Raw genomic sequence first — 14579 nt, forward strand, 5'->3', positions numbered from 1 at the left:
CTGTTCATAATTTCTATCTTTACCTTTTTCTTCTTCCTCTTCTTAAAGAATACCTTTCAGCATTTCATATAATACTGGTTTGGTGGTGATGAACTCCTTTAGCTTTTCCTTATCTGTGAAGCTCTTTATCTGACCTTCAATTCTGAATGATAGCTTTGCTAGATAAAGTAATACTTGTTGTAGGTTCTTGCTATTCATCACTTTGAATATTTCTTGCCACTCCCTTCTGGCCTGCATAGTTTCTGTTGAGAAATCAGCTGACAGTCGTATGGCTACTCCCTTGTAGGTAACTGACTGTCTTTCTCTTGCTGCTTTTAAGATTCTCTCTTTGTCTTTTGCCCTTGGCATTTTAATTATGATGTGTCTTGGTGTGTTCCTCTTTGGATTCCTTTTGTTTGGGGTTCTCTGTGCATCCTGAACTTGTAAGTCTATTTCTTTCACCAGGTAGGGGAAGTTTTCTGTCATTATTTCTTGAAATAGGTTTTCAATATCTTGCTCTCTCTCTTCTTCTGGTATCCCTATAATTTGGATGTTGGTACACTTGAAATTGTCCCAGAGGCTCCTTACACTAACTTCATATTTTTGGAATCTTTTTTCTTTTTGCTTTCCTGGTTGGATATTTTTACTTCTTCGTATTTCAAATCTTTGACTTGATTCTTGGGATCCTCTTGTCTGCTGTTGGATCTCTGTATATTATTCTTTATTTCAGTCAGTGTACGCTTAATTTCTAGTTGGTCTTTTTTCATATCCTCCAGGGTCTCACTAAATTTATCGGCGGTTCCTAGAAAATTCTTGAAAAACCTTATAACCGTGGTTTTGAACTCTATATCCAGTAGTTTGCTTTCCTACATTTCTGTCATTTGTGACCTGTTTCTTTGTCTCCACATTTTTTATGCTTCCCTGTGTTGGTAGAGTGGCTTTATGTGCTAGGTGTCCTATTGGGCCCAGTGGCTCAGCCTCCCCAATTACCTAAGGTGGACACTCTTAGTGCACCCCATTGTGGGCTGTGTGCACTGTCTTGTTGTAGTTAAGCCTTGATTGTTGTAGGTATCACTGGGAGGAATTAACCTCCAGGCCTATTGGCTGTGTCTACGGTGGGAGAACTTCTATGCTGAAGACACCCTTCTGAGGCAAGACTTGCTTCAGTGGGGCTTTGGTGCTCACTGAGTCTGCCCCCTGAGTGTGTCCCTTATGGATCTGAGGAGTTGTAATCTGGATGGTCCCACTCTGACCACTGGGAACACTGGCTCTTGGATCTAAGGAGGTGCTAATTTAGCCTCTGCCTGAGGCTACTCAGCAGGAGCTACAAAGAGATCTGCAGATTCCCCTTCCTTGTTTGGGGTTTGGAGGTGCCCAGATGAGGCCCAGCTGTGAAGCAATGCAAGCTGCTGTGGGGCCTTGGGCCTTCTCTTGGAAGTTATGGGTCTGTCTGGCCCAGCTGCAGTTTGTTAGGTAATTTTCAGATTGCAAAGGGCCAGGGCATTCATATGCAAAAGCCTCTGCCCCAGCTTGGGTGGGGCAGGGTTTCAGGTAATCAACAGGGCAGAGCAAACAGCTATGGTTGATCCTCAGCCCTGCCCTAAGAGGCCCGGCATCTCAGTGTCCCGGTAATCACTGAAAGTACCTCTGAGAGAAAGCCGCCCTCGAGTTCCGAGTTCTGGCCGCTGCCAGACAGTCCAGTTTCTCCCCGTATGAGTTTGTGTCCCCAGAGACTCCCCAGAACTGGAGTTCAAAGCAGTTGGGGGCTTGTGACTCCCTCCCAATTCAAAAAGACAGCCATGTCCTCAGTTGCCAGCCCTTGCCATGTGCGCCTCCGTACCTCTGCACTTTACTTCCGCACCTCTTCTGAGTCTCAGTGTGCTTTTCTCTTTCCTTCTAGTTGTAGAATTTCCACTCAGCCAGCCTTCCTGTAGTTCTGGATGATGTCCGTTTTGTCTTTTAGTTGTATTTTTGTAGTTGTGGGAGGCAACAATTTCTGGTGTTTACCTATGCCGCCATCTTGGTTTCTCTCTCCCTACCCTTGTTTTTTTAGTGAGAGAAAACAATAAACATACTCTGATAATAAATAAGATTGAATGGATAAAATTCTCATTTTAAATGACTGAATAACGTTCTATTTTATGGAAGATTATAATCTGGTAAACCAATCTTTTCTTCAGATATTCAGATTGTTTCCTTTCATATTTAGCGCACACACACACACACACACACACAGTGCACAAATTCATGCACCTTGAAAGGAACTGTGGGCCATGAGGCTGCAGTAGGCATGGGGGCAGGTCTCAGTCCATCCTCCACCCCTCTGCCCAGCTCCTCCCACTGCAGCCCCCAGTTCCCTGTCTGCTGGTAGCCCTGCTCCCACTGCTGCTGCTCCCACACACTGACGGCACTGCCCCACACACACCCACTGATGCCACGGAGCAATTGGGGCCAGCGCTGTCAGCAGGTGCGAGCAGTGGCTGCTGCCCTGATTGCCCCTCAGGAGCAGGAGGAGGTGGAGAAGCCCTCAGGGGCAATTGGGGCTGGCAGCCGCTGCTCGCACCAGCTGTTGGCCCTGAGCAATCGGGGCCGGCACCAGGAGCCGGCAGCGGGTGCGAATGCTGGGTGGGACTGCAGCACATGGGAGCAAAGTATTTTCAGTAACCAACAGAGGCTCACCCTGATGACAGTGACCAGTGCCCCACCTTGATTTGGCTCCCCCACTCATCTGCTCCACCATCCCACTGCGGCCAATGCCGGCCATGTTCCATGCTCGGCCACCTGCTGCTGACACCTGCCATGTTCTGCATGTGCCCACTGGTGGTCAGTGCACATCATAGCGACCAGTTGTTCTGCCATTTGGTCTATTTGCATATTAGGGTTTTATATATATATAGATATATGTAGATACATATAAAATGAACCATGTGGAAAATTTTTGCAGCCCAATTTTTGTAATCCTGATTTCCTTCAGATAAATTCCTATAAATGGAATTTCTGGGTCATTGAGTGTGTACAATTTTTAAGCTTTAATACATATTACCAGTGTAATGGAAATGTTGTACCATACACACTCTTACCAGCAAACAAGAGGGTGCACACATATTTTCTAGAATTAGTCATTTTTATATTTGTCAAGTTATTCTAGTCTAACTTCCCTTTATACCAATGAACTTAAGCATTTTCACATGTAGATATCTTATTGTGTTGTGTCTATTTCCTTTGCCATTTTTCCTCTTGAGTATTTGTCTTTTCCTCCTGTTAATTTGTAACTGTTTTATATATTGAATATATTAACCCCTTGCTATACATTTTGCAAATGTATTTTTCTAGTTTATTGTTTGTCTTTTAACTTTGTTTTATTTTTCAGCCTGTGTTATTTAGAAGTATGTTGTTGAATACCCACATACTTGGGGATTTTATAGTTATCTTTCTGTTATTGATTTCTAGTTTAATTCCATTGGGATTTGAGACCAGGCATTGCATATTTACACTTTTTGAAATTTGTTAAGGTGCATTTAATGGACCAGAATGTCATCTATCTTGGTGAATGTTCTGTGTGAGTTTGAGAAAAATGTGTATTGTGCTGCTGTTCAATGAAGTAGTCAATAGATGTCTATTAAATCCAGTTGATTGATGGTGCTGTTGAATCCAACTAAGTCTTACTGGTTTTCTGCCTGCTGGATCTGTCCACTTCTGGTAGTGGGGTGCTGGAGTCTTCAACTATGGATATGGATTCGTCTATCTCTCCTTGCAGGTTTGGCTTCATATAGTTTAACACATTTTTTTTAGGCACATACACATTAAGGATTGTTGTCTTCTTAGAGAATTGACCCTTCATCATTATGTAATTCCCTTCTTCATCATTGATAAATTTCCTTGCTTTGAAATATACTCTCTGAAATTAATATAGCTAGCTTGGCCAGCATGACTCATTAGTTGAGCATCAACCTATGAACCAGGAGGTCATGACTTGATTCCTGGTCAGGACACATGCCTGCATTGTGGACTTGGTCCCCAGTAGTGGGTGTGCAGGAGGCAGCCGATCAATGATTCTCTCTCATCATTGATATTTCTCTCTCTCTCTCCCTCTCCCTTCCTTCCTCTGAAATCAATAAAAATATATTTTAAAAAATAAATTAATTTTAAAAAGAAATTAATATAGCTATTCTTGCTTTCTTATGATTAGTGTTATCCTGGTATATATTTTTCTTCATCCACTTACTTTTAATATATATGTGTCTACATTTAGAGTGGGAAACATACAGTGGACTTGATTTCTGATCTACTCTGACAATCTTTGTCTTTTAACTGTTGCATTTAGACCATTGATATTCAAAGTGATTATCAATATAGTGGGCTCTACCATATTTGTTACTGTTTTCTACTTGTTCCCTTGTTCTTTGTTTCTATTTTTGTCTTCTCTTTTTCTGCCTTCTGTGTTTTTAATTGAACTTTATATATGATTCCATTTTCTCTCCTTAGGATATCAGTTATATTTATATTTTCTCCTTTTTTAGTGGTTGCCTTAGAATTTGCAGTATGACTTACAACTAATCCAAGTCCATTTTCAAATAATGCTATACCACTTCACAGGAAATATAGAGTACTTGTAAAAAAATAATCCAAATTCCTCCCTCCCATCCCTTATATCTTTGCTGTCGTTCATTTCACTTATATATAAGCATGCATAAGTGTAGATATATAAAATATCTATACTAATAAAAAGGGCAATATGCTAATTAGACCGGACATCTTTCTGGACAAAGCCATGGGGGGGTGGGGGGGAGGAAGAGGCGATTAGGAGTGATCAGGCCGGCAGAGGAGAACAGTTAGAGGCAACCAGTCAGGCAGGCAGGTGAGCAGTTAGGGGCAATCAGGCAGGCAGGCAGGTGAGAAGTTAGGAATCAGCAGTCCTGGATTGCAAGAGGGATGTCACTGCGGGATCAGGCCTAAACAGGCAGTCGGATATCCCCCAAGGGGTCCCAGATTGGAGAGGGTACAGGCCGAGCTGAAGGACCCCAGCCCATGCACAAATTTTGTGTACTGGGCCTCTAGTACATACATAATTGAATACATTATTGTTATTGTTCTGAACAAACTGTTATCTGTTAGAGCAATTAAAAATAAGAAAAATGAATGTTTTTTAATTTTACCTTTACTTATTCCTTCTTTGACGTTCTTTCTTTCCTTATTCAGATCCAAGTTTCTGACCTATATTATTTTCCTTCTCTCTAAAGAATTTCTTTTCACATTTATTTCTACTGGTAATAAATTCCCACAAGTTTTATCTGTCTGAGAAAGTGTTTAATTCTCTGTCACTGTTTTTTAAATTTTTTCAGGTATAGTCAGGTCTTTATTTAAGAATCTCATCTGCCAACTTAGCATTTTCCATCAACACAGGGAACAAAAACCTCCACAGGCTTCACCATCTTCTGCTTAGGTGCTGCCTTTGTGGGAGCCTTAGCAGCAGCCATTGCTGCCTTTTCAGATGTTTGCTTCAAATTTCTTGCTTCCTTGACAGCCCTGAGAGCTTGTTCTCGTTGAGCTTTCCTAACTTCAGGTCTCTGGTTCCTCTTGGCTGTTATATCAGCAGGAGATGCACCAGTGATGGCCCTCTGGAACCTGACTGCACAGTGGGTTCTTTTCTTTTGAAGTTCTTCCGACTGTCCCTTCTTTTGCTTCCTTCGGTAGAGGAGAGTCCAGTTTACCTGCCCAGGATTCCTCTTGGAAAGGAATGCCGACTTGCCTTTTGCATTAAGAAATTGGAAACCCTTCCCGTCGTTCCTGGTGTAGCGCCGCCCGTGTCCGGGGTAGATCTTGTACCCACTGAATCTGCACAGCTCGGCCTTCACGGCTGTGGCCGCCAGAGAGCAGGAAAGATGGTGAAGAGAAGGAGACTCTGTCACTCTGGATGGATAATGTCACAGGGTACAGAATTCTAGGTTAGTGTGAAGGTTTTTCTCTTAACATTTTATTTCACTCCACACTCTTCTTGTTTGCACAGTTTCTGAGGAGTAGTTGGATATAATTCTTATCTTTGCTATAGGTAAGGCGTTGCTTCCCTCTGGCTATTTTCAAGATTGTTTTTCTTTATTTTTCATCTTTTGTAATTTGAAAATGATATGCATAGGTGCCAGTTTGGGGTATTTTGTTTGGGTTTTTTTTGCATCTATATTATTTGGTGTTCTTTGAGCTTCTTGAATCTGTGTTTTGTGTCTGACTTTATTTGGGGGTTAGTGACTTGTTTCAAATACAGTGGGGCCTTGACTTACGAGTTTAATTCGTTCCGTGACGGAGCTCGTAACTCAAATTATTCATATGAAATATGAATAATTTTCACCATTACAATGAAACGTGATGCTGGGCTGATGTTGTGGCATTCATTGTGACGTTCGCTGCGCCAACTAGCGGTGGGGTATCTGAAGCTGGCTCGTAACCCGAATTTTAGCTCGCAACTCAAAGCAAAAAATTGGCTGAGAGACGGCTCGTATCTCGAAAAACTCATTAGTCGGGACACTCTTAAGTCAAGGCCCCACTGTACTTCTCCTTTCCCTCTTTTCTTTCTGTTATTCCCATTATGAGTTTGTAACATCTTTTGTAGTTGTCTCATAGTCCTTGAATATTATGAGTGTGTGTTTTTTCCAGTCTTTGTTCTCTTAGCTTTTAAGTTGGGGAGGTTTCTATTTACCTCAAATTGTCTCAAGCTCAAAGATTCTTTCCTCAGCTGAGGCCAGTCTACTAATAAGCCCATCGAAGTCATTCTTCATTTCTGTTACCCTGTTTTTTGGTTCTTTTTCATTCTTTCTTAGCATTTCACTCTCTGCTTACATTGCCCCTCTCTTCTTACAAGCTGTCTACTCTATCCATTAGAGCTCCTCACATATTAATCACAGTTGTTCTAAATCCCCTGTCTGGTAATTCGAACATCCCTGCCTTGTCTGGTTCTGATGTTTGCTCTGTCTCTTCAAGTTGTACTTTTTGCCTTGTGGTATGTCTTGTGAGTTTTTCTTGCTAGTGAGCATGATGGACCAGGTCGATTGAACTGCTGTAAGCAGGCCTGTAGCAAGGTAGCTGTGCGGGGGAGGGAGGGCTCTGCAGCCCTGGGGTGAGGCCTCCGTCTCAGGGAGCCTGTGCCTCTGGAGCTTCACAAGGGCTTCTTAGTTCCTCTCCCCCTCAGGTAGGACAGGATGGCCAGATGGAGCTAACATTCAGTGTTTCCCTTCCCCCAGGCCAGTTAGGCTCTGGAAATACCCAGCAGGTGAGGCCCTGGGCAATTAGTCTCCCGGAGGGCAGGTCTTATTAAGAACTGAGTGCTTGGGTCTTTCAAAACGGCTGTCTCCTCACCCTGCTGGAAGCAGGAGCTTCTTCTCCCATATTTACTGTGACAGCTTGGTTGAGCTCCTGGAGGTAAATCTCACAGAACTGTGGGGGCTCCCGTGACAGAGTCCCAGGGTTCTACCTCTCAGAGGTGTCCACACTGAGGAGCCTCCAGCGTGTCTTCGGTTCCAGTTTAAGTGTTCCTGCCCTGGCACTGGCTCCCACGTGTTCCGGTAAGTTCTGCCTCCCTGTGTTAGCCTGGCTGTTTGCAGTCTTGGTGGCCGCGGTTTCCCTTGTGTCTGTGTCCTCCCCTCTCTTAGGGATACAAGACAAGTTGTTGATTTTTCAGTTTATTCAAGTTTTTACTTGTTTGGACAGAGTGGCGACCTCTTAGATGTGGAACCAGAAACTGAAAGTCTCTGTTTCTGTTTTTTTTTTTTTTTTAAAAAAAAAAACCTATATAGGTTTTGAACTTTAAGGAAGTCATCGCTATTAATCTTGTTCCCTGTGAATTTGGTGTTTGTTTTTATATTTGGAATAGCCTTGCCAAACAACAAGATGAGAAAAATATGAATCCAAGTTTCATAAGAGCCTCTTATGTTACGTGTCTATGGGATGGTTAGAAGGCAGTGTCGATGTTGCAAAGAAATTCCTCCTATCCTTTGGGACAGCTGCCCTAAAACTGAGTTGTGCAATGGGCTTCTCGCCAGAGAACTAGGAACAGGAAAACACTGAAGGTTGGCATCTTTCATGATAATAAGGAGTTGAGAGGCCAGTTTCTCTTTGTTCTATTAGAACACATTGTATGCGGGAAACGTATTTATACGTTCTACCAGTGTAGTAGAGCGCAGGACACGTATTAATACGTTTTTTATAGACTAGCGGTAGAATGCGGGTAACGTATAAATACATAAACTAAAGTTATCGTAATTTTACTGAACGTTGCCATTTGCGCAAAAAAAGTAGCAAAAATGGCCCGCGCCACCTGTTAGCGCGCGATAAAAACTACCCGCAACTTGTATACATGTATATAAGCCAAACCAATGGACATGGACAACGGGGGGATGGGAGCATGAGTTTGTGTGTGGGGGGGAGGTTGGGGGTTAAAGGGGGGGATGAGGACACATTTGTAATACCTTAACTAATAATAATTAAAAAAAAAAAACTACCCGCAAACAATGTGTTAGGAGGGACACTTCTGCAGACAAAGGATATGATGGGATCTCTCACCTACCTTTGTAAGATAGACAGCATAACACCCACCTCCCCAAAGATGCCCACATTCTAACCCACGGAATTTGGGAATATGTTACTCTCAGGGCAAAAGGGAATTTGCAAATGTGATTAAATTAAAGATCTTGAGATAGGAAGATTATTACAGTGGGCCCAAAGTAATTCCAAAGGTCCTTATAAAAAAGGTACAAAAGGCTCAAAATAAGAGAGAGAAGGCAATGAGCTATGTAAGCAGAGGTCAGAAAGAGAGAAATGTGGAGATGCTGTGCTGCTAACTGTGAAGATGGAGCAAAGGGCCAGGAACCAAAAAATGCAGGTGGCCTCTGGGAGCTGGGAAGTCAAGGAGATGGATTCTCCCCTAGAGTTTCTGAAGGGAATGCTGCCCTGCTGACACCTTGATTTTAGACTTCTGGCCTCCAGAACTGGTAACACATTTGTGTTGTCTGAGCCACTGAGTCTATGATAATGTGTTACAGCAGCCACAGCAAACTAATACGGCATTGTTGAGAGTACAAGTCAAGTGCAAGCCAAATCCCTGTAGTGGCTCCTGACTACTGTTGCTTCCCAGCCTGTGTTCCATTTCATTGGCTACTGCCAGGACAGTAAGATTGATTCTACCATCAATGCCTGGTCTCAGAGCACTGATATCTTACCCAGAAAGAGTTGGTTGGAGTCATCTGCCTAAAAGTAAAAGGGCAAGAAATGTAGGTTTTTACATTTCCTTTAATTAGCACAGGACATCACTGTGACTTCTCAGATAATTTTATTCTGTTTAGTTTCTAATAGGAAGAAAAATCACCCTGCCTTTTAAAACTATTGTGAGGATGAAATGACAAAATACATACATTGCCCGGCACATAGAAGCCTTCAGTAGGTGTTTGCCATTGTTATTTGCATTAGGGTTCTTCAGAGAAACAGAACAAACAGAATGTGTGTATATATTATATAAAGAGACTTATTTTAAGGAATTGGCTCACACATTGTGGGGTCTGGCAAATCTGAAATCTGTAGGGCTGGCTACCAGGCTGAAACCCAGGGAAGAATTGTTGTAGTTTCAAGTTCAAAGACAGTCTAGAGACAGAATTCTTTCTCCTTCCAGGACCATAGTCTTCTCTTAAAGCCTTCTACTGATTAGGTGAGTATGAGGCGTAATCTGCTTACTTTTAACATATATTACTGGTGTAAAGGTTAATCACATCTAAAATATCTTTCACAACAATATCAAAACTGGCGCTTGACCAAATATCTCAGCACCGGCCTAGCCAAGTTGACACACAAAATTAACTATGACACTGTTATTTGTTTCCTATCTTATTTCAATGGCTAAAACTTTCAGGCAAATAATAAAAGTAATACCAGACATCCTTATCATTTTTCTAATTCTAATGGAAAAGCTCTGCTGTGTCTTCATTAAGTATTTCTACTAAGTACTACTAAGGAGCTATTCTCTATTCCCACGTTACTATATTTTAAATCATTAATGGGTACCATCTGCTATGATGATTATGTAATTTTTCTCTCCTGACTTTTTGAAATGTTTTATTTATAGATTTCCTATTAATACACCGTTCCTTGCATTCCTATGGTAAACCTTACTTGGTCACATTGTAGTTTTCTCTTCAGAGGCTGCTGGGTTTAATTTCTTAGTATTGCACTTCATTTTAAATGTGTATCCCTAAGTCAATGTTGGCTGTGTCTGAAGCGTTTTGGTTTTCATTGTTTTGGGGGAAGGGTCTGTCTTTATGATCTGTGTTAAAACTTGGTATTGTACTTTTAATCTTGCTCAGTTCATAAGTGAACTGTGAGAATTCCATGTTTCTCTGTGTCATGTGATGATGCATAAAGCCTGAGACTAATTGTGTTCCTAGTGGCAAAATATACAGACTATCTTATCACAAACGTAATTTGGTGTCTCCTTCCTTGTAAATTCCTTTTCACTGACTCAATATTAACATTATATCAACTCAATATTATGCTAAACATCAATTCAATAGTATGCTTAAGTATATATAGATATATAGATATATAGACACACACACACACACACACACACACACACACACACACACACACTTCGTTTTCCTTATTTAAAAAAGGATATTTCTTTTTACTCTGTCTTTCGGATCTCCTATCTACTTTCTGTAACTCTCTGTAAACTTCCACCTGGAAAAACAAAAAGTCCCTAGCATGAATAGCCAGCTGTTGTTCACAAGAGGTGGCCATTAGAGCCTTGGTGTCTTGCTCTAGGAATCAATCATATATTCTTTGATGAGTTATAATTTTTCATTTCAAAAGCATCACTCTGTGAGGCTTCTCCTACACTGAGACCAGCATAGGCCAACATGGTTTATACTTCATGTGGTTTCCTACAAAACAAACTCAAATAAACAAAAGTATGAAACATGTGCGGCCGTTCCTGGCTGAAAAGGAAAGCCAGGGTTTGGCCTGGGTGCTCTTAGCAAGGACAGCACAGAGCTCCGGGCTTTGCTTCTGGGGCTGAGCTGCCTCTGAGGGCTCTGGGCAGCTGCCGTTTCTAAGTGAGGCCAGCAGTTGGAACAGTAAATTCTGAGTCAGAATTTAAAAGCCTGCCCTGCCGCACTGCGTGCTGCCCTCCACAGCAGATGGCCGAGACGCTGGCCCACACTGCTCCAGACTACCAGCGGCCGAGAGCCAGCTGCAACCCTGGGCCAGTATTCACCGAGGCCAGGTTTTACACTTAATCTTCTTTATATTTAACTCTTGTTTTGCTTTCTGGTGAAAGATTTTTAACTAGTCACCCAACTGAAAGTTCTTTCATAATCCAGCATGGTCCAGATAGTGTTCTGGGGGACACTAGTGACCCACAAATGTAATAGGTATTCCAAGAGCTTAAAAAAAATCAGATTGTCTTCAAATAAATTTGAGAAAAGTTAAGTTAAACAAAATCCAACTGATTTCTTTGCTGCACGACCCCACAGAGCCTTTAGTATATTGATGTTCTCTGTCACTCCAAAACTTTTTCATAGTATACCTATTATATTTTCAAGTACACTACTATTGGGTAGACTATATTTTGGGGAACATCTTAAGTCATCACTATTATCATCGCCTACACTTACTTAGTGTTTAGTAGGCATTGAGTACTGTGCTGGGGAATTTTCATGCTATATCTCACTTAATCCTTGCAATATTTCTAGGAGGTGGATGTTGTCTTCATTGCATAGTGGTGTAGAGGGGTTAAGGAACTGGCCCACAAAGACAGCACCAATGAATTACAAACACCAATTTGCATGCCGGTCTGATTCCAAAGTCTATGTAGTTCACCAGTGAGCTACATTTGTTATAGTAGTGCTGCACTTTGAAATAATTACCTCATAAAATACAGTCATGTGTAGCATAATGACATTTGGGTCAACAATGAACTGCATATACAATGGTTATCCCATAAAATTATAATGAAGCTGGAAAATTCCTATCATCTGGTGTCTTTATGGCAGTGCCCTACCATTTTAGAGCAACGCATTGCTCACATGTTTGTGGTGATGCTGGTGTAAACACACCTACTGCATTGCCTGTCATATAAAAGTAGCCCTTACAGTCATGTACAGCACATAACACTCGATAATGCTAATAAATGACTGTTGGGAGAAAGCCCCAAAAGTCTAAATTCAGGGTTGATTTAGAAGAACTTACACTAAGCCTTATTCAAATCCATAAGAGCTCTAATGGGAGAAACGTACATACATGGGCAAAGCAGCTGCTTGTTCCCAGTGCTGGCTGGGAAGAAATCTACACCCTCCCAGGGGGTTAACAGTAAAACCACATGGTGGGTAGACACAGAGCCCACAGAAAGAACAACGCATTTCTAAGTTAACAGATAATACTGGGCAGTTTCCCACACTCTATACTTTCATTAACCTCCTTCCTGGGGCATGGCATTTATCTTTGGGGGGCATTTGGTTTTCTCGGTAGTCAGCCAAGCCTCAGGCCAAAGAGAATTACAGTCACAGAGGGTTAAACAGAGATTCCAACATTTCCCAGATGCCTTTGCTGCTGGAAACATACTGCATCTCTGAACTAGTTCCCTACAAAGACTATGCTGCTGGTTTACGTATTTACTATACTACTAGAGGCCCAATGCACGAAATTCATGAAAGAATAGGCCTTCCTTCCCCTGGCTGCCAGCACCAGCTTCCCTCTGGCACCCGGGACCTGGGCTTCCCTCCAGCCACTGGCAAGTACCCGGGACCCAGGCTTCCCTTGCAGCCCTGGCTTCGTCCAGAAGGTCGTCCAGAAAGACGCCCAGAAGGACATCCAGTCTAATTAGCATATTACACTTTTATTATTATAGACTAGAGGCCCACCACGCAAAATCGTGTGAGACCCAGACCCGGCGCACCGCAGGACCCAGTGTCAAGTCCCCACCCACCCGCGTGCGCCTTGGTGAGCATGCAGCCCCACCCACCTTGAAGACAGTTGTGGACGGAGATAAGAATAGTTTCCTGCCCTAACCTTTCCTTCTCAGGAGCACTGAAATTGACCTTTGTTGGAAAATGAGAACTGGACAGAGCAACACTTAACTTGTTCCCATGAAGAAATCATATGACGTTCAGCAGGTGCCTTTGGTCGTTAAGGTGTGACGGTGTCACAGCCACGGGGTTTTTGTAATAGAGATACTTTTCATCGTCATGTAGAGTACTCTTTCTACTTATAAAAAGAAAATCTGGCCCTAGCTGATTTGGCTCAGTGGACAGAGCATCAGCCTGCGGACCAATGGGTCCCAGGTTCAATTCTGGTCAAGGGCACATGCCCAGGGTTGCGGGCTTGATCCCCAGTAGGGGGTTGCAGGAGGCAGCCAATCAATGATTCTCTCTCTCCCTCTCTCTTCCTATCTGAAATCAATAAAAATATATTTTAAAAAATAAAATAAAATAAAAGTTTGCTGTAAAACAGCATGCCTTGTTACACCAGCAGTGGCCTCATGCCTCTCCTGTTTTGCGCATCTCTTGACTGCATCCTTTTCTCCTGTGGTTGACTGAATCTTGTGTTGTTATACAGCAATAACATGCTGTGTAACCTTGTAGCTTCAGAGCAATAGGCTATACCCATGGTCAGCAAACCGCAGCTCACGAGCCACATGCGCTCTTTGGCCCCTTCAGTGTGGCTCTTCCACAAAATACCACGTGTGGGCGCGCACGTACAGTGCAATTGAAACTTCGTGGCCCATGAGCAGAAGTCGGTATTTTGTGGAAGAGCCAGTATTTTGTGGAAGAGCCACACTGCAGGGGCCAAAGAGCCGCATGTGGCTCGCAAGCAGAGGTTTGCCGAGCCGCAGTTTGCTGACCACTGGGCTATACCATATAGTCTAGGTGTGAGTAGGCTATACCATCCAGGTTTCTGTAAGTCCACTCTGTGATCACATAACAATGAAATCACCTAATGACACATTTCTCAGAACAATTTATCTCCATCATTAAGCAGTGCATTACATTGTCCCCATGCTCTGAGAACTACCATATCCTTTCATGCCCTGAGAGCCAGCCTGGTAGATCCTTCTGTCAGTGAGGACACCATGCTGCAGCCACTCTGGACCAATGAGAGCTGAATCGAGCGTGTGGTAATGTGTGTTGTTTTCTTCTTGGGGCCCATCTGACATCTATGTCTGTCAAGAGACATCCAAGTGATGGCACCAGACTTCCTACAAAGAAACAATGAAGGATACTAAGCTAGGTGTTAAAATGCATTTTTATAACATATTCAATGGCATAGGGGAAGAAACAGAGGGTAAAGATTAGCAGGCAATTAGGGGTTGATGGAAATCCTTTGGCAAATGAATGACATTCCTGTAGCCTGGAAGAGTGAGCAGCCGTTATGTGAAACTCTGGCCAGAGGCTGGCCATGACCTCTCAGAAGAGAAGGGAAGAGTTATCGCCAAAGAAATTGCTGGAAATTCATCTTAACAGGGACCAGTCCATGTACTGTTGCTACCATTTAAGAATCCTTTGTTAATGGAACAGCCTTGTGCTGCCTCCTTTAATAGCTTCCACATTTCTCAGTCCAGTAACCAG

The 14579-nt window shown here is 42.7% G+C and overlaps 1 protein-coding gene across 1 annotated transcript; it reads right to left on the minus strand.

The window, feature by feature from the left end:
* Positions 1-5360: 5360 nt before the first annotated feature.
* On the minus strand, positions 5361-14167 carry LOC308513893 (large ribosomal subunit protein eL24-like; the record flags this gene model as incomplete). The annotated part of the gene is made up of 2 exons (XM_081083972.1): positions 5361-5889; positions 14001-14167. The coding sequence occupies 2 exons, from the start codon at positions 14165-14167 to the stop codon at positions 5361-5363; spliced, it is 696 nt and encodes a 231-aa protein (XP_080940098.1).
* Between the last annotated feature and the right edge of the window lie 412 nt (positions 14168-14579).

This window comes from Myotis nattereri (genome assembly GCF_964212035.1).
Source record: "Myotis nattereri genome assembly, chromosome: 2".
Lineage (NCBI taxonomy): Eukaryota > Metazoa > Chordata > Mammalia > Chiroptera > Vespertilionidae > Myotis > Myotis nattereri.